We start from the raw sequence: 22,240 nt of genomic DNA on the forward strand, positions 1-22,240 counted from the left end.
TAACTATAGATCTCTAACATGAAGATACAGGGATACGATGGCATGGCTTAACAATTAGGGTAGAGAGAGATTCTTCTACCCCTGCATCCAGAGAAACTGCTTCTGAAAAAGTAGTAGTGGTGGCAGCCTAGATTTCCTGATCTCCAGTGAATAGGGATTATACCAGACTTCCAGGCTGACAGACCTCATTGGTGGCTGTATATTAACCACTGTGACTCTTCATCAATAGACACAGGCAGCCCCAAAATGGTGATTTATTCTTTAACTGGGATCCCATGTGACAAGGTATGCTCAGGAATGGCAATGTGTCCACATATCAACAATAATCTTATGTAGCAGCCACAGCATCAGCAATCAGGAATAGACTTCCATGGCTGACTAAGCAGGCTTTCCAAGTTTCTCTCTTCAAGGCAACAGCTCTTTGGACTATTCCCCTCAACGGAGTAAACAGACCTAGAAATTAGGGGACAGGCATAAGACAGAAGACCAGGTAAAAAGAAGAAAGCTTCTCTTGCATTAAGCAGGATGGAAGCAGATGTCATTTAATTTGAATAGTAACAGGAATGTGACTTCATTTTGAACATGAGCTTGATGAAATGGTGAAATGGGACATATGGCCACACACACTTCACTAAATCACTTAATATCAAGAATCATACTGATTGAGAATGGCTCACAGAATCCACTATCTGAGCCCACCAGTTGTACGACTAAGTTATATGAATTTGTTTTCTATCTTTTGAGCGCCTACAGTCCAAGGAATTCTAATATTGAATCCTTTCAATTGGTCATGGAAATGTTAAAGCTTGAAGGGGTCTCTAAGATCATCCAACACTATCCTTTTGTTTTTCACATAAGGAAAAGGAAACACAGTTTAGAGAGTTGCACCTCACACAGGGGACGACGGGCACGTCTCGGACTCTGGACTAAGTTTAGTGTTCTCTTGCCACTGTACCGTAGCACCAGGATAAGAATCGTTAATGCCAAGGCCATCGATGTGCTGAATCACCATGTGAGAAAGCAAGTCTCCATGTAGTGATATTCACCTTTTCCTTCATTTCCCAACCCCAGTGACATGCATGAAAAGATGGAAAATCTCATTTAAGAAAGGTTTTCTTAAGAAAGTTGACTCTGTAGCAACCAACAATTATTGAGTGTGTGCAGTGAGGCTGTATGGTTCTTGGCTAGAAAACAGCTACAGAGGCCCCCACAGTGATGAGTCTGTAAATAATGCAAGTGATTGCCTTTTTGTGACTTTAAACACATGCACCATTTTTAGGGCCAATTATTCTCCTTGATGCACACTGAAAAATATCCTTGAGAGGAGAGCAGACCAAACATCAAAACCCCCAAAAGGCAACCAAAACAGAATCACTTGGAAAAGACCAAAGCCCCTGAGACACTGGAAATAGCAAATCCAGGAAATGGCAGGTTAGCAGAATCTAAGTGTTTTATGGCTTATGTGGAGAGGAAGTTTTTAAGTTTTTATTTTTAATTGACATATTAATTATACATATTTATAAGGTACAGTGTGATGTTTTGTTACATATATACATTGTGTAATGATTAAATCCGTCATATCCATCACCTCAAACATTTATCCTTTCTTTGTGGTGAGAATATTCAAACTTCTCTCTTCTGGCTATTTTGAAATATACAACATAATATTATTAACTATAGTCACTCTACTGTGAAATAAAACACCAAAAGTTATTTATAAAAAGCATCTTTTAAAACATTCCAAATGTATCTTGATAGTATAAAGATAACTATTTTGCTAGAATTTATGCGTGTATTTTTTCTTGGACCCACTATATATTTGTAAATAGATACTGAACTTAAACTTTTTAAAAATGTCTTTATTGTATAAATATCCCCATTGGAATCTCTCGAATCCAGGAGGCGGACGTTGCAGTGAGCCAAGATCACACTGCTGCACTCCAGCCTGGGCAACAGAGTGAGACTCCGTCTCCAAAAAAAAGAGTCCCCATTGCATATTGAGAAACTAACCTGAAGAGCAGTAAGAACTGTCTTTGTACCTTCTTCCATGAGGACTTAATGGCCCCTGTAAAGAAACTCTACAGATAGAAATTTCTGTACATACTTTTTAAAGCACATCTAGAAATATCTCCAGCTTAATAGCAAGAAGAAATCTTTCCCTTGAGAAGATCATCTTGGTTTCTTAGAATAAACCAACCCAATGCCCACTTTATTTTATATTTACAGAATCTTTTGCCATTGGCATGAAACAAGTAACATGCTAGTTAATTTAGCAACTTAAATTTTGCAGTACGCTCCCTGGTTCCAAAACAGTATAAACAAGATTTAACCATATATAAGTATCACTAAATGAGCTTGTGCTTGCGGATGTGCATACTGAGATATTTATAGATACTGAAAGAGAAACAAAGAGGAATAAATTTGGGGTTATTTCAGCACTAACATGAAATAAAATACAAATGAATACTGCTTTCATTTTATTTGAGCAAAAGGAACTCGTTCAGTAATCAGCTAAACACTATCTGGCCTGAGTGGCATAAAGGGACAGACGTGCTTTGGTGTACAGTGCTTTCATCACTTTCCAATTTTGTAACTTCATGAGCCTATGCAGTTACTATTTTTGTTTTACAAATGAGAAAACAGAGACTTACATTAAATATGTCTCAGATATTATTACTGCAGTGACAATTAAACACCAAATACATGTCTGGACTGTGGATTCATAATAAAAATAAGTTTTTTGCCTTCTTTCTTTACTCTAGAGGAGTCTTCAGACAATAACTATTGGTGATGTTACACATTTTATAAGGTGATGACTATGTGCTAGGCATTGTGCTACATGCTTTACATACAGTGTGACATTTAATCAAATTCTGAAGGCAAATAGCTAAACGTTACAGGTTAAGGAACTAAGGTCAAGGAAACAAAGTCACTTGCTAAACATTACAGTAAATGGCAGAGGTTAGATTGAACATCCTTAATTGTTTCATTCCAATTACTCCCTTTTTCACCAAACAAAACATCCCCAAATGTATTTCACTCTCAATCCATAACAGGCTGAGGCCCCAGTACCAGCCTCCTTGCTTTCCACCCTCATGTCAAATGACATGTAGAAGCTGTGAGGGCAGAGGGTGAAGAAAGGCAGGGAGCCAATCGTGGAGAACACAGCAGCAGGCTCTACCGTTCCACTGTGTGGGTATGAGAAACCCTGATGACGCTGGACCAAGGAGCAGGACTGGTGGTTACAGCCACCTGGAGGGACATTCTGCACCGAGTTCACTTTTTATTCCATCCATCCTTTCTAAGTCCTAGCCAGCAACTAAAACAAAAATTGTGCAACCATTCACTTCTACATAGCGAAGATGATAAATATTTTGGCATCTCATCAAAATACCATTTTATCGGGCACAATAATAACCGATGCCAGGATTTCCCCATCATGGAGAAGCAGGTAAACCTGAGAACACTGCTATATACACAGGGTAATAAGCTGACAGGGAAAGTAGCCATAGACATTTATAAAGTGAGGTATTTAAGAAAAAAAAAATTTTTTTAAAGCAATGATTTCCTGCATGCTTCCAAGTAAACTCTCAGAAAGGTGATGCTGGGAGGTTTGGTCATTCACCCCACTCAATTCATTTTCCCACTGCATGTCTGTACCATGAGCTATGCTGTAAGAAAAGTGTGAGACAAATGAGGTGTCCAGGGAGCAACATTTATGAAGGGGCTCACTCTCTGGCCAACCCTACACTTGCGATTCCTTTGCACTTCATCCCAGCCCTGAGGCTAATACAGATTCTGCACTGACTGAGCATGAGGTGACCATGGATGGCTTAAAATGGCACTGGACACAGGGTTCCCAGTGGCTGCTTAACCCTATAAGCATGCAGGCATTGGCATCTGGGCTTGTCCTTGAGAAAACTACCATTGTGGCCCTCCCCCAGGATCATTTCTTGTTCTTTTTGCATGAAATGACCTTCCTCCCCTTATTAATTTGGCTAAATCCTACTTCTCCTTCTCCTCAGCTTTCCTTTACAGAATCCACTGGCATTTGAATTTTAAAGGAGGATGGTATTTAATACAAATGAATCTCTAAGTTTTGAGACTCACAGGCAGCCTGTGAGTAGGAAGCTACTAGTGTTTTAACCCTTACAAGGGAGAAACGTGGCAATGCCTGATACCCAGGTCTGAGACGTACCCAGTTGGCAGAGTGGAATTTGCATTATGAGCTAACAGAAACACCTCCAATTGCCAAAAGAGACTTAATTATCTTTGTATTATTTGTATAACAAGTTTTATGGGATGAGAATATTAACTGCAGCATTATTTATAGTGGCAGAAAAAGCAAAATAACCCAAACATCCATGGAAGAAGGATAACTGATAATATTATAATACATAATACTATGAAATTAAAGAAATGAGAAAGTGCCCTTATATATTCTGACTTAGAAAGATGTTTAAGACATATTTTTGAATGAAAAAGGAAAATAGAAGAACAATGTATGTAGTAGGAAATCACATATAAAAACAACCTCCCAAATTAATTTGTGTATTTTCTCTTGGGACAAGTATTTACTAGCAAATGCAAAGAAAAGTGTTTGGAAGCATGCATATCAAATAGATCACAGTTGTGTGGGGAAAGGGGGCCAGGATTGGGGTGATGATGTAAATCGGCTTTTAAACATATAAAACATACACATTTATTTTGTAACTAAATATTTTTTAAGTAAAAATCTAAATGTATAGTGGCAGCACTATTAGTGGCTACAACATGATATACTGAATCTGCTTATAAAATACCACTGAATCAACACATAGCCAAATGACATCTGTGGTGAGGGGCTGGAGTGACATTAAGGGAGGCAGAAAGTTCTTTTCCAAGATCACCAACATTTTACCTCTTGCCAACTCTTGAGTTGGCTACAGACACTGCAAATGGGAATTCAGTGGTGTGAGGCCTTCTTTGTAGATGATTTCAGGCCTTTGTCCCAGCTAAGGGTCTTCGTGTTCCTAATGCAACATGTGTAGCTTAGACAACATGCTGATCAGTGGAGTTATTATTGACAACCATTCCCGTGACTTTTGTGTGTAAGACCCTATTTGGGTATTCACTCCTCCACCTGTGAGCATCTTACTTACGAGAGCAGGACATTTACCATACCCGCTGATGGCTGGTATTTATCATATGTTCTCTTTACACCAGCTTGCTCACCAATGCTGATGCTTTTCTGCAAAATCTTTAAATGGAACAGACGAAACCAATGGATGTGGCAACTTAACAAAAATCATTTGGGGTCAGATGCTATCGTGTAATACCCACAGAAATGAACAAGCCCCTGAGAGTAAAGGTGGAGTCCTAGAAGGTAGTGTTGTAATTTTGTGACTACTAAACGTAACAACTGCATTGACCAACATTTATATACCTGGACGCTTATTGCTAAGTCACATTTTAATTGACATAATGATTTTAATTTTATATGGCATAGATGGTATTCTTTTTGAATATAAAATTACTTAAACGTCACTGATGTTTTATTTGATGTTAGTCAGAATTTATAAGATCTCAAATGGGCTGGGTGCGGTGGCTCATGCCTGTAATCCCAGCACTTTGGGAGGCCGAGGCAGGTGGATCACGAGGTCAGGAGATTGAGACCATCCTGGCTAATACGGTGAAACCCCGTCTCTAGTAAAAATACAAAAAATTAGCCGGGCTTGGTGGCCGGCGCCTGTAGTCCCAGCTACTCGGGAGGCTGAGGCAGGAGAATGGTGTGAACCTGGGAGGCGGAGGTTGCAGTGAGCCGAGATTGTGCCACTGCACTCCAGCCTGAGTAACAGAGTGAGACTCTGTCTCAAAAAAAAAGAAAAAAATTAAAAAAAGATCTCAATGAACTGAAGAGTGAGGGGTCACAGGTATCATTCAGCCTTGGTCTATGATTGAGTAGCATCTGGAACAATTTGATCCCTCTGTGTTTCAGCCTCCTATCATCAATACCAAAGACAGACTAATATAACTTCCTTGACTGATTGAGCTGGTTAAAAAAAAATCAGTTCTTAAATTAGCTTGAGGGGTTTCCAATGCCCTTTACAGTGTCTAAACATGCTAGTACCAGCAAGTAATAAAACTCTGTCTTTTGAATTCCTTCCCCATTAAGTTTAATTATCAACCTTTCCATTTTTTTCCCCCATGGTACTATGCTAAGACCTCACTGACCCATTGCTATAAAAGTGTTATTTATATTTCCTTGGATATCGTGTTATCATTCAAAAAAATCATAGCTTATTCCTTTATTCAAAAGTTCTAGAAATCCCTAACATCAGAAATAGGAATCATTACAAAATCCTTTTCTATGCCTTCTCCTTCCTTGAAAAGAATAGTATCTATTATTTTGATAATCTTTTTATAAAAATTAAACATATTTAAAATTTCAAATACAGAGTACATAAATGGAAGTCTCACCTCCTCAAGTGGATTCTCTGTACTGTAGCTGGCTCAGGAGAAGGGGCTTTGTCAAGTAGAACTGGCTGATTGGTAAGGTTCCTATCTCCTTACTTCTCCTTTCTCCTTCTTCCTTCCCTTTTTCTCTCTTCTTTTTTTTTTTTTTTTTTTTTTTTTAAGAGATGGGGGTTTCCCTATGTTGTCCAGGGTGGCCTTGAACTCCTGGACTCAAACGATCCTTCCACTTCAGCCTCCTGAGTAGCACGGACTATAGGCATGTGCTACTACACTAGCTTCTTTTTAACTTTTTATTATCAGAATTTTCAAGTATGTATGAAGAAAAGTAATGTAATAAATTCCCATGTACTCATTACCCATCTCCAAAAATTATCAATACTTATCTGTTTTTTAACACATTAAAACAAAACTCACACAAATATGTATCTCTAAAAAGTAAGGCTTTTTTCTTAGCCTAGCCAAAATGCCTTTATCATGACTAAATATATAAGTATAATTCTTTAATATCACTTATGATGGTTAATTTAATATGTCAAGTTGACTGGGCCATAGTATGCCCAGATATTTGGTCAAATGTCACACTTCTGTGGGGTGTTTTTTTTTTTTTTTTTTTGAGACAAGAGTCTCGCTCTGTCACCCAGGCTGGAATGCAATGGTGCGATTTCGGCTCACTGCAAGCTCCGCCTCCCCTGGGTTCACACCATTCTCCTACCTCAGCCTCCTGAGTAGCTGGGACTACAGGCGCCCACACCCGGCTAATTTTTTGTATTTTTAGTAGAGACGGGGTTTCACCGTGTTAGCCAGGATGGTCTCGATCTCCTGACCTCGTGATCCACCCACCTCGGCCTCCCAAAGTGCTGAGATTACAGGCATGAGCCACCCCGCCCAGCCACTTCTGTGTATTTTTAAATGAGATTAACATTTAAGTCAGTAGACTGAGTAAAGCAGATTGACTTCTCTAGTGAGGGCGGGCCTCATCCAATCAGCTGAAGGCCTGAATTCAACAAGCTGACAGTTCCCAAAGTAAGAGAGAATTCCTTCTGCCTGATGGCATTCAAATTGGAACACTGGCTTCTTTTCCTGCCTTCGGTCTTGAACTGAAAGATAGGCTCTTCCTGGGTCTCAGGTCTGCTGGCCTTTGGACTAGAACTACAACATTGGCTCTATGGTTTCAGGCCTTCAGACTCGAACTAGAACTAGACTGTCAGCTCTCCTGGGTCTCCAGCTTGCTGACCTACCCTGCAGATCTTGGGACCCGCCTACCTCTACCTCCATAATCAAATGAGTCAATTCCTTACAATAAATCTCTCTCTTTTTTTTTTTTTTTGTGAGACAGAGTCTTACTTGGTCACCCAGGCTGGAGTGCAGTGGTGTGATCCCGGCTCACTGCAACCTCTGCCTCCTGGGTTCAAGTGATTCTCCTGCCTCAGCGCCCTGAGTGTCTGGGACTACAGGTGCACACCACCATGTGAGGCTAATTTTTTTTTTTTTTTTTTTTTTGTATTTTTAGTAGAGACGGGGTTTCACCATGTTGGCCAGGCTGCTCTCAAACTCCTGACCTCAAGTGATCTGCCCGCCTCAGCCTCCAAAAGTACAGTGCTGGGACTACAGGTGTGAGCCACCATGCCTGGCCAATAAATCTCTTTCTAAATAAATATACATCCTATTGGTTTTGTTTCTCCGGAAAGCCCTAACTAATACATTACCCGAATTAGTATATGTTCAATTTTCCTCAATGGCTCAAATGTGTCTTTTTACAGATCATTTGTTTGAATCAGAATTTAAATAGGTTCCATGAGCTATTTTAAAGTGTATAGATACCAACTACATTTGAGACAAATTTATGAATTTTTTTCCTTATTATAGTATTTCTTAAATAATATTGCATAAGCCCCATGACACAGAATATTAAATATCAAATTTTAGAATGTGATTCTGGATTTACAAAGGTCAGAATGCATGTTTAAATGTGTCAAGACTGAACATAAAGAGAAAGCAAAATACATTCTTATTAACACTAGTATACTTTTGAAAAGTCAGTGAGTTCGTGATTCCAGGTTCCACATCTATAAAACAGGAAATGCAAATATTAAATATCTATTTGGCCTTCCTCATCATGGATACAATGAGGGTAAAAGGTAACTTTACAGGATTAAATAGCTTGAAAACAAAGTGTCGAAAAAATGAAGACATTTTTATTTTAATATCATCATCGTGATATTCAATCAAGACACATTTCTTTTTTAAATTTGCAACTGGAATCTTATTCTCACATGAAACTTGCACTATTAGTGCAAAGTTGTGCTTCATTGTTAAAATGAACAAAAGCAATTACATTGTGCTGTAAGGAAATATGCTTGGTCCTTGATCAGAAGTAATTCTGTCAGTATAACATGTGCTGAAAGGCAGCAAAGGTTGGCCTCTCAAGGTCACTACTCCAGACACTTACCCAGTACTATTGAGGTAACTCTGTCCCAAGCTGCAATCCTTTGACAGAGAGGATGGATTGAACCAAAATGCCGGCAGGCACTGGCCATTACTGTGTCGCTCATAACCATAGTCGCTGTTAGGAAAGAGCCGAGAAAAACCTTTCACTAGGTGGCAAAATTACTGAAAACAATTCCACGTCAGTCCACAGCCAAGTTCTACACTAATCAATTAGTCAAAGCAAACAAACAAAAACAAAAACAAACAAACAAACAAAACCACAAGCATTCCCTGAATTAATGACTTCTCAAAAATAGAACTTTTTCATAGAATATTTATCAATTATTCAGGAAAATATCCTACACAGCCGGTCATTCCATTTAAACACTCTTAAGCTGAGAGAGTAGATTGTGTTCTCATTAGAAGGATACACAATACAGGTGGCTGGGCCCAGAGAAAGCTGTAATGCGAAAACGGGCAGTGGTGGAACTCAACCCTTGGTGAGAAATTCATCACAGAGTTTAACACGGCCACATGTGGCACAGTCCTCATTACTGGTGATGTCTTTGGGATGCTCTTCCAAGACATCTGGATCTACCAAGTAGAGCTGAGCCAGGTCTCTCTGTGTACACTCCATATGCTTCAAAGTTACAGCCAAAAAGGAAATGTCCTTCAGGAGTGTCTCGAGCATTCCCCTAAGGAAATGTTTCATACTAGGCAGTTAGCGCTGCCAGTTGGGACTAACTGCTTTAAATCCTCACTATTTTGGATATAGTCAAAGACTTCCCTCTCAGCCTCCTCTCATTCATGCTTCCAGGGGCCTCTGAGTTGCCTGATATTCTTGGCTTCTGGCAGATGAACCTGGGCACAGAGAATGACAACAAATTGCACCTCCACATGCACAGACAAATCGCAGGCAGCAATCGGCAAGCATTAGTATGAATTGGCCCATCTGTGTAATGGAGGTGAGATGCTGGCACACAAGGGTCAGGAACGGAGAAACAGGCTCAGCTCAGGGGCCTGTCACCAGGCAGCTGGTACTTAGAATTTTGCACATACCAGCAGGATTTGGTGCTGGTTCAATGCAGCATGGGTAGGAAGACTTCAGAATTGCTGCCTATAGGACAACCAGTGTTTGCTTCGGGGAGTTACTTTACAAATGCTGGAGAGGGACAGGCAAGGTCATTTGGGGGACTGTCCAGGAGAGGGCCAAACCAAGAAGAAACACTCAGTGACAATCACCTTTCATTACACTACAGCCAGGTGTAATCACCAAAACTCCAGCTACTAGCAGAAACCCAACAAGGTTGTGATGAGCCTTCCCAAATATTTTCAGAAATCATGCAGTGACAGAAATCCCACTGGACTAGAAAACCTTACAGTGAACTCCTTCATGATTCATTTCCCACCTCTCAGAATGCATTTCAGCTGGCGGGATGAGTAGCGGATTCCAATCACAAATGAATGCAGGGATTGGGCCAAGACTAAGGGGCACGAGGGATGCGGGAGAGGAGAAATCTAATTGCTTTCCTTATCTGGTATTCCTTTCATTCTGGACTAGCTTACAATTGAAAAAGAAAAATGACAACAACAACAACAACCACAAAAGACTGGCTTACTTTGAAGCCTGTAGAAAAGATTCCCAGAGAAGCAAATGTTTTGGGGAGAAATCAGGACATTGGGATAGCTCATCTCATTTTTTTTTTTCTCTTAGGTTTTCTACCAGAGAATAAATTTGCCTCCTGCTAAAGAATGGCTGTTTCTTAAGGCAAAAGCTAAACCACTAATGTAGGATGCTAACTTCCTTTGCAAATCTTCCTTGAATAGGGTAGATGAAGAAGCAGCAGTGGCTTCAGAAAGAGGGATGCAATGAACGACTTAAAATCTCATGGTAGTTTTCCCTGTGAATGCATTTCAGGATGTTAGTCTCGAAGGCTAGTACAGAGATAAAATATTTTTGTCATTATAATAATATTGCACTGACTGAAACAGAAGTCACAACTAAGGAGGCCCCTGAAGATTTCGATGATTTGAGCTCCCTGAAGATTTGAGCTCCAATGTAACTGAAGCTCTGTTGCCCTCTGGCTGAGCCCGAAGGATACTTCATTGGCTCTTGGCTTGGCGTCCTCACCAACAAGGGGGTACAGCTGTGGGTTACTGGTCTGACTGCTGGCTGCCACTCTTGTCAGACCTTCCTAGTACTATTTATTCAGAGAATATCTCCAGATGTCCACCATAAGAGAAGGCTTAACTTTTCTAAAATATGTGATGTGTATGTACACAGTATCTCAGTTCAATCACCGATATTTTAATGATTCAATATGTAACCTGAGATTGCTATACAGCTAGAAAGAAACTGTTAAAGAATGACTTTAGTTCTTATGCAGGTCAAGTTTTAATTCTTTAACACATATGTACATATTTAGTGACTGTGTTTTCTAAATTAAAAACAAATAAATACATGAAAAGCAAAAAGAAGAGGGAAGAAAACAATGGAAAATACCAAGGGAGTTACCACCTACTTGTCCTCAATAATTTGTAAGCCTTACCTGAACAATTAACACTGACAACAAGCCAAGGGCTTCACGGTGCCCACAAGCTAGCTTTCTGCTGAGCAAATGTCTCAAGAAGGACTCTTTGGCACTGAGTTTAGTTTAACCTCTAAATGTCTCAGTACTTCTCCAGTTTAAATTAGCTTAATCCTGGTAAAGCAAAAAGTCTCCTTTATCACTACGTTCACCGACTTACAGATTTGCAATGCCATTGAACCCATGCTTGATCTGAGTTCAGCAACGTCTTCCATGAATCTCATAAGCTATGGTCAGCTAACTATGAATTGAAAACTTGCAGGGACAGAAAATTTACTGCCTTAAAAGGCTATTATTCCACTACAGGAAATCCTAAATTCTAGAAAGCTTTCATCTTGAGCACAAATATGTTTGTTTGCTCCCTAAAAAGTCCACTTACTGTTTCCAGTGTTGCTGTTTGAAGCAGCACAGAAAGAATCTGCATTTTTTTTTTGAGATAGTCTCACTCTGACGCCCATGCTGGAGTGCAGTGGCACGATCGTGGCTCATTGCAATCTCTACCTTCTGGGTTCAAGCGATTCTCCTGCCTCAGCCTCCCAAGTAGCTGGGATTACAGGTGCCTGCCACTATGCCCAGCTAATTTTTGTATTTTTAGTAGGGATGGGGTTTTACCATGTTTCCCACACTGGTCTCAGTTTCCCAGGCTGGTCTCAAACTCCTGACCTCAAGTGATCTGCCCCCCTCAGCCTCCCGAAGTGCTGGGATTACAGGCATGAGCCACCACGCCCGGCCAAATCTGCTGGTAATGAAGATAATTACCAGCCATCTTCGGAGTCCTCTTTCAGTCTAAAGAAACTCTTGACTATTCCACGTACACATGCACATAGCTAGTAAACTATGAGGTAATTTTATAAGAATATGAAGCTTGCCACTTAGCCCTATGTATGTTACTATTATTTCAATTCTAAGCTTTCATTCAGGCCCACGTGGATTTGATACACCGAATGGCTCCAGGAGATAATTGCACAAGCTCACCAATCAAAATCAGCCTCAGTGCAGACACAGGGTTCAGATTCCATAGCTCCTGCATATTTTCCTTGCATACACTTCCGCTCTGATTTTCGCTTCTTATATATTCTTTTTGCTCCCATGATACATGCTTCCCCCTGTAAGCAGAGAAGGATCACAGATACTTGGGCACATAGCTTGGACTCTCCCTGCACCACATGAGTGATATTTAGGGAGACATCCGCACATCTTAGTGTAACGTAAACTTTGGTAACCCTCTTTGTGCTAACAACATTTTCCTTTTGCGGTCTAGAGCCCTATTATACAACCTGACTATAAAGGCAATCCTAACAATCATTGAGGATTATTAAATAACATCCTTAATTTTGTGTGCACTTATCAAACCTTTATTTGGCAAAGTGTTGGGTGCAGTGCTATGAAGGACACACAGACTCAGCCTGTACCTAGTGTATTGCCAATAAATCTGTAGTAATTAAGTTCAATTCCCCTATAATAAAAGATTTATACAGTTGGTCATTTATGAGAGCATGAAAGAGGAGCATTGCTAAGAAATATAAACATCCATTTTGCCTTGATTTATTATGCCTCTGCCCACACAACTTTACAGCACAGATTTTAATGTTCCTCTACCAGACAAGCGAGAGAGCTAAATTCAGTGTTTTCCCACAAAATAAATAAAAGCTTTGAATATCACAATGCTTGTGCATCCCAAAGGAGAAAATATCAGCAATGTAAATGAGCAATTTTATTGTTGAGCCTCTGAATAGGGTGGGTGTTTCCAGCTAATGCAGGGCCCACTATCAGACACACTCCTCCTTTTGTGTTTCTGAAAGATCAGAGAATTTTGCTTAATCTACTGTACACCATCTTTCTTGAGCAAACTCACTTTAACTGGCTTCATTACACATCTATATTTACATATATTACTTGGTCTAGGTTTGAGGTATATGACGTTTCTCTGTCTGAATATGGTGATGGCTTTGCAGCAGGTACTTCTACCATATCCTTTGAGAGATCTGCAGAACGACTTGTACCTTGGGAAATCAAGGGAGAGACACTTCCATCCAAGCATTTTGATATAAGCTGGATATGTGAGAGTCCAGGACAAATGAAAGTTTCCTATTAATAATTCTGCATTCTCATACCAGGAGTGCCTTGCAAGGAGGCAAAAAGTACTATATAGTTCCAAGGAATCAAGGCAAAGGGGAAGAAGGATTTCTCCGGCAACACTCACCCAGCATAATTTTGTTATTCTGTGTCTCTGCATTGCTAGATAAAATTGAAGATCTCTTCCTCATCCCTGCCCCCACCATGCAACCATATGACATTCTCAGATGAATTATGTTTGGATCTGAGTGCTGAATTGGTGTTTCATTTTGAGTTGTAAGCCTAAGCCAAGCACATTTGAATTTTATCTCATTATATCCTAGCACAATAAAAACAGAAATGACTTCACAACAAGCTATTAATGGTGAGTTTGTTTACTGCTGTGGAACACAAATGTGTAAGAAAACAGTAGATGGACATTTTGGCCTACAGCATCCTAGTTCCTATACCTTAGCAACTAGCTTTCCCCCAACACCACTCATGCTTCCTGCCCAGGCCTTAGTCTCAGTTCTTTTCCTCCTACCTGGCTGTGCAGCTGCCAGGGTCTATAGTCCTCTTCGGCACACCGTCTATCAAAAATGGACTTGTAATCTACTTTGACCAGCTGCCATTCAGAGCGGTGGCTGAAGTGTCCAAACACTCTACAGAGATCATGGTGATAAAAATCATTACAATGAAAACAATGTAATGAGTAATAACAACAGAGAGCATTTGTGGAGTGTTCACCCTGAGCTAAGCACATTATATGAATCATATCATTTAATCCTCAAAACGCATTCATGAAGAGGGTACTTTTTTTTTTTTGAGACGGAGTCTCGCTCTGTCACTAGACTGAAGTGCAGTGGTGTGATCTCGGCTCACTACAACCCCTGACTCCCTGGTTCAAGCAATTCTCCTGCCTCAGCCTCCCGACTAGCTGGGATTACAGGTACGAGCCACCACACCCAGCTAATTTTTTGTATTTTTAGTAGAGATGGGGTTCCACCATGTTGGCCAGGATGACCTTGATCTCCTGACCTCATGATCTGCCTGCCTTGGCCTCCCAAAGTGCTGGATTACAGGCGTGAGCCACTGCGCCTGGCCGAGGAGGGTACTATTACTGGATCCACTTCACAGATAGATAATATGAGATTCAATGAGTTTTGTTAACATTGCAAAAACAAAATCAAGTCATAATAACAGGTAGAACCAGACCCAGAGTGTTTAATTAAAGAGCCCACTTGTACATATTGTGCCACAGGATTGGTTGGGAAAATATGGTTGAGAAAAACAATCATAAATGCTGTATTCTATGTGGTCCAGGATTAGACTTCCAGGTTATCTTGCTAATGTACATAGTTCCCATGGTTTCCATGCTATTTTACCTTCCCACCAGCCCCTAGTGAAAGTGATCAGCAGAACCAAGTACTAATAATGGTTTCCTACATTGCACATTCTACTCTCTTTACTCAGAGAGACTTAAGTATTTACTGAGATGTTTGAATTACCAACCATAGGTTTGAAGAAAAGCCATGAAGTGGCCTGTTGGGTCAGTTTTTTAAAATCTGTTTTGAAAATATAAAAATTGAAGAAAGACAAATTATGGAATGCATTGCTAATTTAGCTATGTTTCTCATTGAGAAAAGTGTAGCTATTAGGCATATTAGATTTTTATTGTTGTTTCCTACCATTAAAAAGTAGAAGTGGTAGGCCGGGCATGGTGGCTTACGCCTGTAATCCCAGTACTTTGGGAGGCCGAGGCGGGTGGATCACAAGGTCAGGAGATCGAGACCATCCTGGCTAACATGGTGAAACCCTGTCTCTACTAAAAAAAAAATAATTAAAAACAAATTAGCCGGGCATAGTGGTGGGCGCCTATAGTCCTAGCTACTCGGGAGGCTAAGGCAGGAGAATGGCATGAACCCAGGAGGTGGAGCCGGCAATGAGCCGAGATCACGCCAATGCACTCCAGCCTGGGCAACAGAGTAAGACTCCGTCTCAAAAAAAAAAAAAAAAAAAAAAATAGTAGTGGTAGGGGAGAGAATTAGAAAGCTTACCAAGAATTGACTTTGGCTTGAAAGTTTTCATTGATGACCAGATCAACTACTTTACAACCTTCCCTTTCTATTTTCCATGTCCAGTTTTCCAAAGGAAGGAACTATCACAGTTTCATGCTTGAAATTCAAAGTCCATGTATTGAAACCCATAGGCAGCGTCATTAATCTTTCACAAATTAATGATCATCACATTCCAGACAAAAATGAGTGTAAATGCAATTTCACAAGAACAGACTGTTCTCATGGTTTTCCTAATATGCCTCACAATTGGGTTAGGTAAAGAGCCAGGGAAAAATACAATGCTTTGTGGCATTTTAATGAAACTCTATGTTCTGACTTAAAGCGAACTCATTCCTATATACGTGAGATTTTCCACATATCCAGGTTATTATTAAAGTTTTAAATGTACAGCTTTATTTCCTATTGAAATCATCACTTCTAATTTCTCTAAGTGCCTCAGTCTGGGTCTCCTAAAAACTATCAAAGAACCAAGAAAATAGCTGCCCACATTTTTCTTCCCTATTTGCTGTACACTCTTGCAGTAAGATGCAACAACCTTGAACCTAAAGCTGCAAATCAAACAGGCTTAGCTATAAAACATTTTTGTGGATTACTCTTTTCTATGAAGGCTGTACTACATCACAGTTTTCAACTTACGTCATGATGAGAGTCTCTTCTCCAGGCTCACCCAGAACCCCATCCACAAAAAGTGGAATAGATGTGAAACTGTATTTGCTCCAAGATCTCCCTTCATCAAAACTCAACCTAATGATATAAAAAAAATCAGTCATCAGATCTCCAAAGGAAAAAAAAAATGTCATTTCAAAGGAAAGATACTCTCAACCCGGAGATAATACATTTTAAAAATAGCTGAGACTTTGTCAAAATGAGCCTTTCATATGAATAAGTATTCTTAATTATATCAGAAAGTAGAAATACAGTTAGCCAAGCCATCGGGACACAGATATATTAAAACATCAATAAAAGGAGAGCTACATTAAATGACAATAACTATAAGTCTTTTATAAAATTGTTGAAAGTTTGGATATTTTATTATATCTTAGACCTCAAGCTCTTGACCCTGTCCAAAACCTTTCTACTGTCTAACAAGTCTTACAGGTGATCCTGAAGAGCAATGACTTTGTAAGTCTTACTTGGATTTCAACCAACCCATCTCTAAGTGACCAAGTCCTCAGTGTGTCCTTCTTACAACTATAAATCCTGGTTGACCTCACTGAATGAATGAGTACAGGATAGGCTCTTGAAAGCAAGAGAAGATAATTCTTCAGTCCTGATGGTCACTGGAATGGTCTAAATGCTTGTGTCCTCTCTAAAATTCAAATGTTGAACATCTAATCACCAATGTGATGATATTAGAAGGTGGAGACCTTGGGAGGTGATTAGATCCTAAGGGCGGACCACCCATGAAAGGAATTAGTGATCTTTTAAAAGAGGCCTCAGAGAAGTGCCTTGCCCTTCCACCATGTGAGGATATAGCAAAATGGTGCCATCTATAAACCCAAAAGTGGAGCCCTCATCAGACACTGAATCTGCCAGCACTTTGATACTGGACATCTCAACCTCCAGAACTATAAGAAATTAATTTTTGTTGTTTATAAGCCACCCAGTTTATGGCATTTTGTTATAGTCACCCAGGACCTTTTCTTTGCTCTGCGTTTCTTTATGAACGCCCTTGCCCAAGCTTAGCCTTTTTTTTCTCTCTTTTGCAGCTTTCTCTTCAGTCATCAAACTAACTAACAGTAGAAGGAAAACCAGGCTTTTGATTTTGGACAAACTCATATATGGAGAGAACCACTTTCAAAAACAGTTGAAAGAGCCTATTGATAACTCCTCTGGAAGTTAGTCCTTATACATCCATCTTTGGGATATGCACAGGCAGAACTGTGGAATATCACCTCAAAAAAGAAAAATAAGAAAGCAAGATCAGGAGAGATGAGACTGGAGCAGAACTGTCATGAGCTGATCATCTCTGTGTGGAATGCAAATATGGATACAGATATTAAACTCCAGGAGATGTTATTTGGGAAAGGTGACTGCAAGAAGTCAAGCTATTCAGAGACTATACCTGATCATGAACATTGTTCTACCTGTAATCGTGCTGAGAGAATAATATACTGGTGAGGGTATGAGGGTGAAAGTATCATCACATTTGCAAAGTATAATGCAATTTCTCTCTCATGGAGTAAAACTCTCCCTCTCTCTCTCTCTCTCTGTGTCTCTCTCTCTTTCCTACCTCCACTGCTCTAGTAGACCTTGACATTCTGAAACTGGCCCAACTGGCCCATAGAACTGATGTTTATGGTTTCTTTGAATAAACACGGAAATTGATCCTCCTTGTCTTAAAACTTGAGAAAGTTACATTTGTCTTATCTGAGTTCTTCTCTCAGGAAACCAACCATCAGGCCTCCCAGGTAGTATCAAGTTGCTGAAACTTACCAGATAAAGGCATCTGGACAATGAGAAGCCAGACTACTTACCCATCATGACTGCCTAATTGACAACTTGCTTCCTGTTGACCACTTCCTCTTCCTCACCTCCTCTTCTTTACCCCTCCCTAATTCCTGTTTTCTCACACCTGGTTACATTTCTTCCCTCTATATAAACGCCTACTTTTAGTCATCAGAGAGATGGACTTGGGACTGATTGCCCATATCCTTGGCTGCAGCACCCAGTTAAAGCTTTCTTCCCTGGCAATATTTGTTGTCTCAGTGGATTGGCTTTTTGTGTGGAGAGTAACAGGACCTGAACCAAACCTCGGCATTTTGGTAACAGATTTACTACAAAACAGACAGTTTGATAGCCTGACTCCTAGACTGATCTTAGCAGTTCAGGACCATCAGCTGCAGATCTCACAGGCAGCACGTGCCCTTACCAAAGATGTCGAATTGGGAGAGATGTGTGTTTCATAGCAACCAGGACTCCACCTTGATCCAGGTACAAAACACTGTGCTCTTCTTCAAAGATCTGGATGAGGAAAACACATACATGGACACACATCCACATCCACACATACCCAGGCTTCAGAGAATCAGTCTTCACATGAGAACAAAAATCCTTCCCATGATAAAAATAGGTTTCCCTAAATCTTTGGGAAAATAGAGCTATAGAACAGTTCTTCCCAACATGGGCTATTGTACCATTGGTGTTATACAAAATAATTTTAGGTGTGCATAAAATAAATTTGAACAATGAATATTTATGGGTTCATGCTTAGATTCCTTCATTTTCATGATAATTTCTATTGATTCCCAGTTATGATGATGTCAGAATATTGGTTAACTGTCATATATTATACATCTCTAGACAGAGGGAACCTTAGAAATCATTTACTCCAACAGTCTCATTTTCATAAATAAGAAATCTAAGGTTTAGAGAGATGTGGTAACTTGCCTGAGATCATGCATACAGTAATGGATGGAGCTTGGACTTGCTGCATTACAGTGCCCTTTCCAGATCTTATTATTTTGAAGTTTCCAACTGTTATCAAAGAAAACTGTTCTTGTTTAATTAATAGACGTTCCACCAAAATCATGGTGAGTTCTGTCGTCATCTTTGGGTACATGTGTCATTGGGTCTTTCTCCAAATGTAGAGAAAGAAATTTGAAGTCAAATGGAGACATAATGGAAATAATCTCTAGATCCTTTCTGTATAAGATGCATGCTGTTTTCTCAGTCAGATTATCAGTGCAGCCTTGCCTGGAGTTACATTACAGACAATCTTCTTCCAATTTGTTTATTTCTTATACCCAAGATGCAACCCAAGACTATAGAAGTAAAGACTTCTTTGCCTTGCTTGGGGTGTTGGAAAGAAGAAAATGGGATCCTTGCTCTCTATTCTCCAGAGGAAGTTTACTTAGAATAGTCCAAGTTTCTACATACCTCCAAGATCAATTGCTATGGGGTTTCTTATGCAAATTTCTTCCCTTCCTCCTCCGCTCAAAATATCAGAATCCCACTGAGGATCTATAAAGGGTCTGAAGCTAAGAAATGGCAATTGGAACATAATGTGGACACCTCCGTCTAAAATTTAAAGCAGAGTGCTGTCATCGCTAAGTGTGATTACCTGTGCATTAGATTTCAATTTACAGTGCTAGTTATTGTATGATAATTAAACGTCAGTAGGGTATTAAAACATATTTATTGAAGTATAACAACCATGCATTAGGTGCATATCTTGTTAAGATTGCTAAACCTCATTAAATGCCTGTTTTGTAAGCTATGGGTATCTAATTTTCATTCAGAAGAAGGGCAGGAAGCACTTAAGCTAAACACACTGGTTTAAAGTATTCCATTTCTACTTTCTCTAACATATGCATCCTGATGGTTATTACTCTGTCTTTTGCACATGAGATTTAAACATCTCAGAACACCACCTGGGTAATGGCCATTTCTGTATCTGCATTCCTTCCTATTTTGACTTCAAGGCAAGGGGAATTTATGGAGCCAACTCAGCATTAGATATGTAAGCTACCCTTAAGGCTGCATATTCCCTATATGATAAACCCTTAGGAATTCTGGTTTTCATCTGTGGGAAAAATTTAGTCAGACTTAATTTGGTTTCATTGTGACTTATAAAAATCCTTACATACAAGCTCTGAATAAGGAACATCTTTATTTAATGATAAAAAATCAAATTCCATAAATATTTGCTACACTCCAAGATTTAAGACTTTTATATAAAAAAGGAAAAATAAACATATTCACAGTCATTAGGATTTATGTGTAGCACTGCTGAAAAAGTTCCCAGATTTGAACCAAGCTGGGCAATTTTTATGTTACTTAAACTTCAGCGATTTGACCCAGGGTATTTTCTTACCTGTCTCCAGGTGTTCCCTGCATCTGAAGAGACAAACATGCTGATGTCAGTGTCTGACAATTCAGAACCTATATTACCTAGAAAGAGAACGGTGCCATTAGTGAAAAGAACTTTCTGCAAAAGCAACAATGGACTATATTGGCAGATGCATTGCCTGAGAAAGATTTTGACTGCAAGCATTCTGCCTGTGCAGGGGTTTTCTGCAGACTTGCTTCAGGGCCAATGGTTTAAAACGGTGCCTTTCAAAAATATTTTTAGCTTGCTCATTAAGTTCCAAGTACAGATATCTAGCTTCTTAAAATAAACACTATTTACCACAGCCAGCAAACCAGGCAAGCTTCTTACCGGATGCCACTATGATGCTTGGAGCTGTGTCTTTGCTAGCAATGATCCCTGATGTGTAGGGATTCTCAGAGACCTTCAGGTGAAGGTGTAGTGAGCAATAGGGCTGAAAAGAGAAATAATAAGTGCCACAAAATCACATAATCACAATGGTCATTTGAAGCTCAGAATCAGATCATCCATCCATCTAACCAACCATCCCATTTACCATATATCTATGCACCACTCCAACCACCCATTGTATCTATACCTACCCAACATCTTTCATCCCCCAAATATCTAGTGTCCACTAAGTGCAAAACAGCCTTCAAGTGAGTAAAGTAAAGACAACCTTCATTTTAGGTATAATCTAATTTGGTCTTTGTCATTACAGAGCTTACAATTTATATAGAGGGCATGAGATCCTTCTATTCATTACCATAAAAAGAGAATCTTTTAACAGCCATAAAAAATGAAGAGACAAAACAGTATGAGATTCTAGAAGGTGGAGAGACTATGCTGAACTTTGAATCATGAATGACTCCAAAAAGAAAACAGTGCCTGAAGCAAAGATGGATAGGCTATGAACAGTAGGTAGATGTTCAAGAGGTTAAAGAACATTTCAAGCCTGAGTAATAGCAATAACAAAGAAAAAGAAGCAGAAAAGCTGAGCAGCACAGTATGTCATCAGAAAAGACTGAAGAGGAGAAATGGGATATGAAGCCAGGAGAGAAGGTCAAGTCAAGCTGGGAGGATTTTGAAAATGTAGGTTGGCATCTCTTAGTCATTCTCCATTTTAGACCTTGGTCTCAGTTGTATAGAAACAGTATGTGAAATTATTCAAACACCTGCCAGGCAACTGACCCAGTATCTCTACCAGGATATTATCAGAATCAGAATTATTCAATATAAAAGTCATACTTGTAGACAAAATGCACTAGTAGTAAAAATGTAAGTGAAAATGTAAGGGACTTGTTTGTGCAGAAACCTCATTCAAATTATCTGACTGAAACATCAACAGTGTTCAAGAAAAAAGGATAAAAAATCTTACACGAATTTTGTTTAAAATAGTTCTTGTACTGAGTTGTCAAAAAATATAAGTTTGTGTTTGAACCCACATTTCTTTTCATATCTCAGGAAGATTACTTTCTAATCTTATCAACTTGAGTTTCTGGAATCACCAATGTATCTCTGTTATTACTTCTTTTCTGCTCTGTAAGTTTCAGCCAGCAGACATTCAGACACCTACAGATACAATGATTAAATTTATATAGGATGGAGTAAATGACAAAGTGAAAATGAAACTCAGGAATAAAAACAGCCAGAACGCTGGTGAAATAAAACAGCAGATCACAATTGGATATTTTCTTTACTGCCAACAAAGTAAAACTCTCAAGGTGCACTAATAGTAACAAATGATTGGTTTTGCATAAACATTTCATGTAAAGCTTTCAAAAAAAGGAGTTTTGACTTTATAATGTTCTATAAGAGTAAAGAAG

At 39.4% G+C, this 22,240-nt stretch overlaps 1 protein-coding gene across 5 annotated transcripts in view; it reads right to left on the reverse strand.

The window, feature by feature from the left end:
• SORCS1 (sortilin related VPS10 domain containing receptor 1) overlaps window positions 1–22,240 on the reverse strand; it is a 594,724-nt gene that overhangs the window by 88,072 nt on the left and 484,412 nt on the right. For all 5 annotated transcript variants that reach the window (XM_002821140.5, XM_003777633.4, XM_009245781.4 and 2 more), the window contains exons 11-17: window positions 20,766–20,868; window positions 20,421–20,497; window positions 18,477–18,568; window positions 16,241–16,348; window positions 14,071–14,188; window positions 12,447–12,577; window positions 8,906–9,019 (exon numbers count right to left, since the gene is read on the reverse strand). In XM_002821140.5, coding sequence (XP_002821186.6) covers window positions 8,906–9,019; window positions 12,447–12,577; window positions 14,071–14,188; window positions 16,241–16,348; window positions 18,477–18,568; window positions 20,421–20,497; window positions 20,766–20,868 — 743 coding nt within the window. The remainder of the gene's footprint in view (window positions 1–8,905; window positions 9,020–12,446; window positions 12,578–14,070; window positions 14,189–16,240; window positions 16,349–18,476; window positions 18,569–20,420; window positions 20,498–20,765; window positions 20,869–22,240) is intronic.

The sequence above is a fragment of the Pongo abelii genome, chromosome 8 (genome assembly GCF_028885655.2).
Source record: "Pongo abelii isolate AG06213 chromosome 8, NHGRI_mPonAbe1-v2.0_pri, whole genome shotgun sequence".
NCBI classification, from domain to species: domain Eukaryota; kingdom Metazoa; phylum Chordata; class Mammalia; order Primates; family Hominidae; genus Pongo; species Pongo abelii.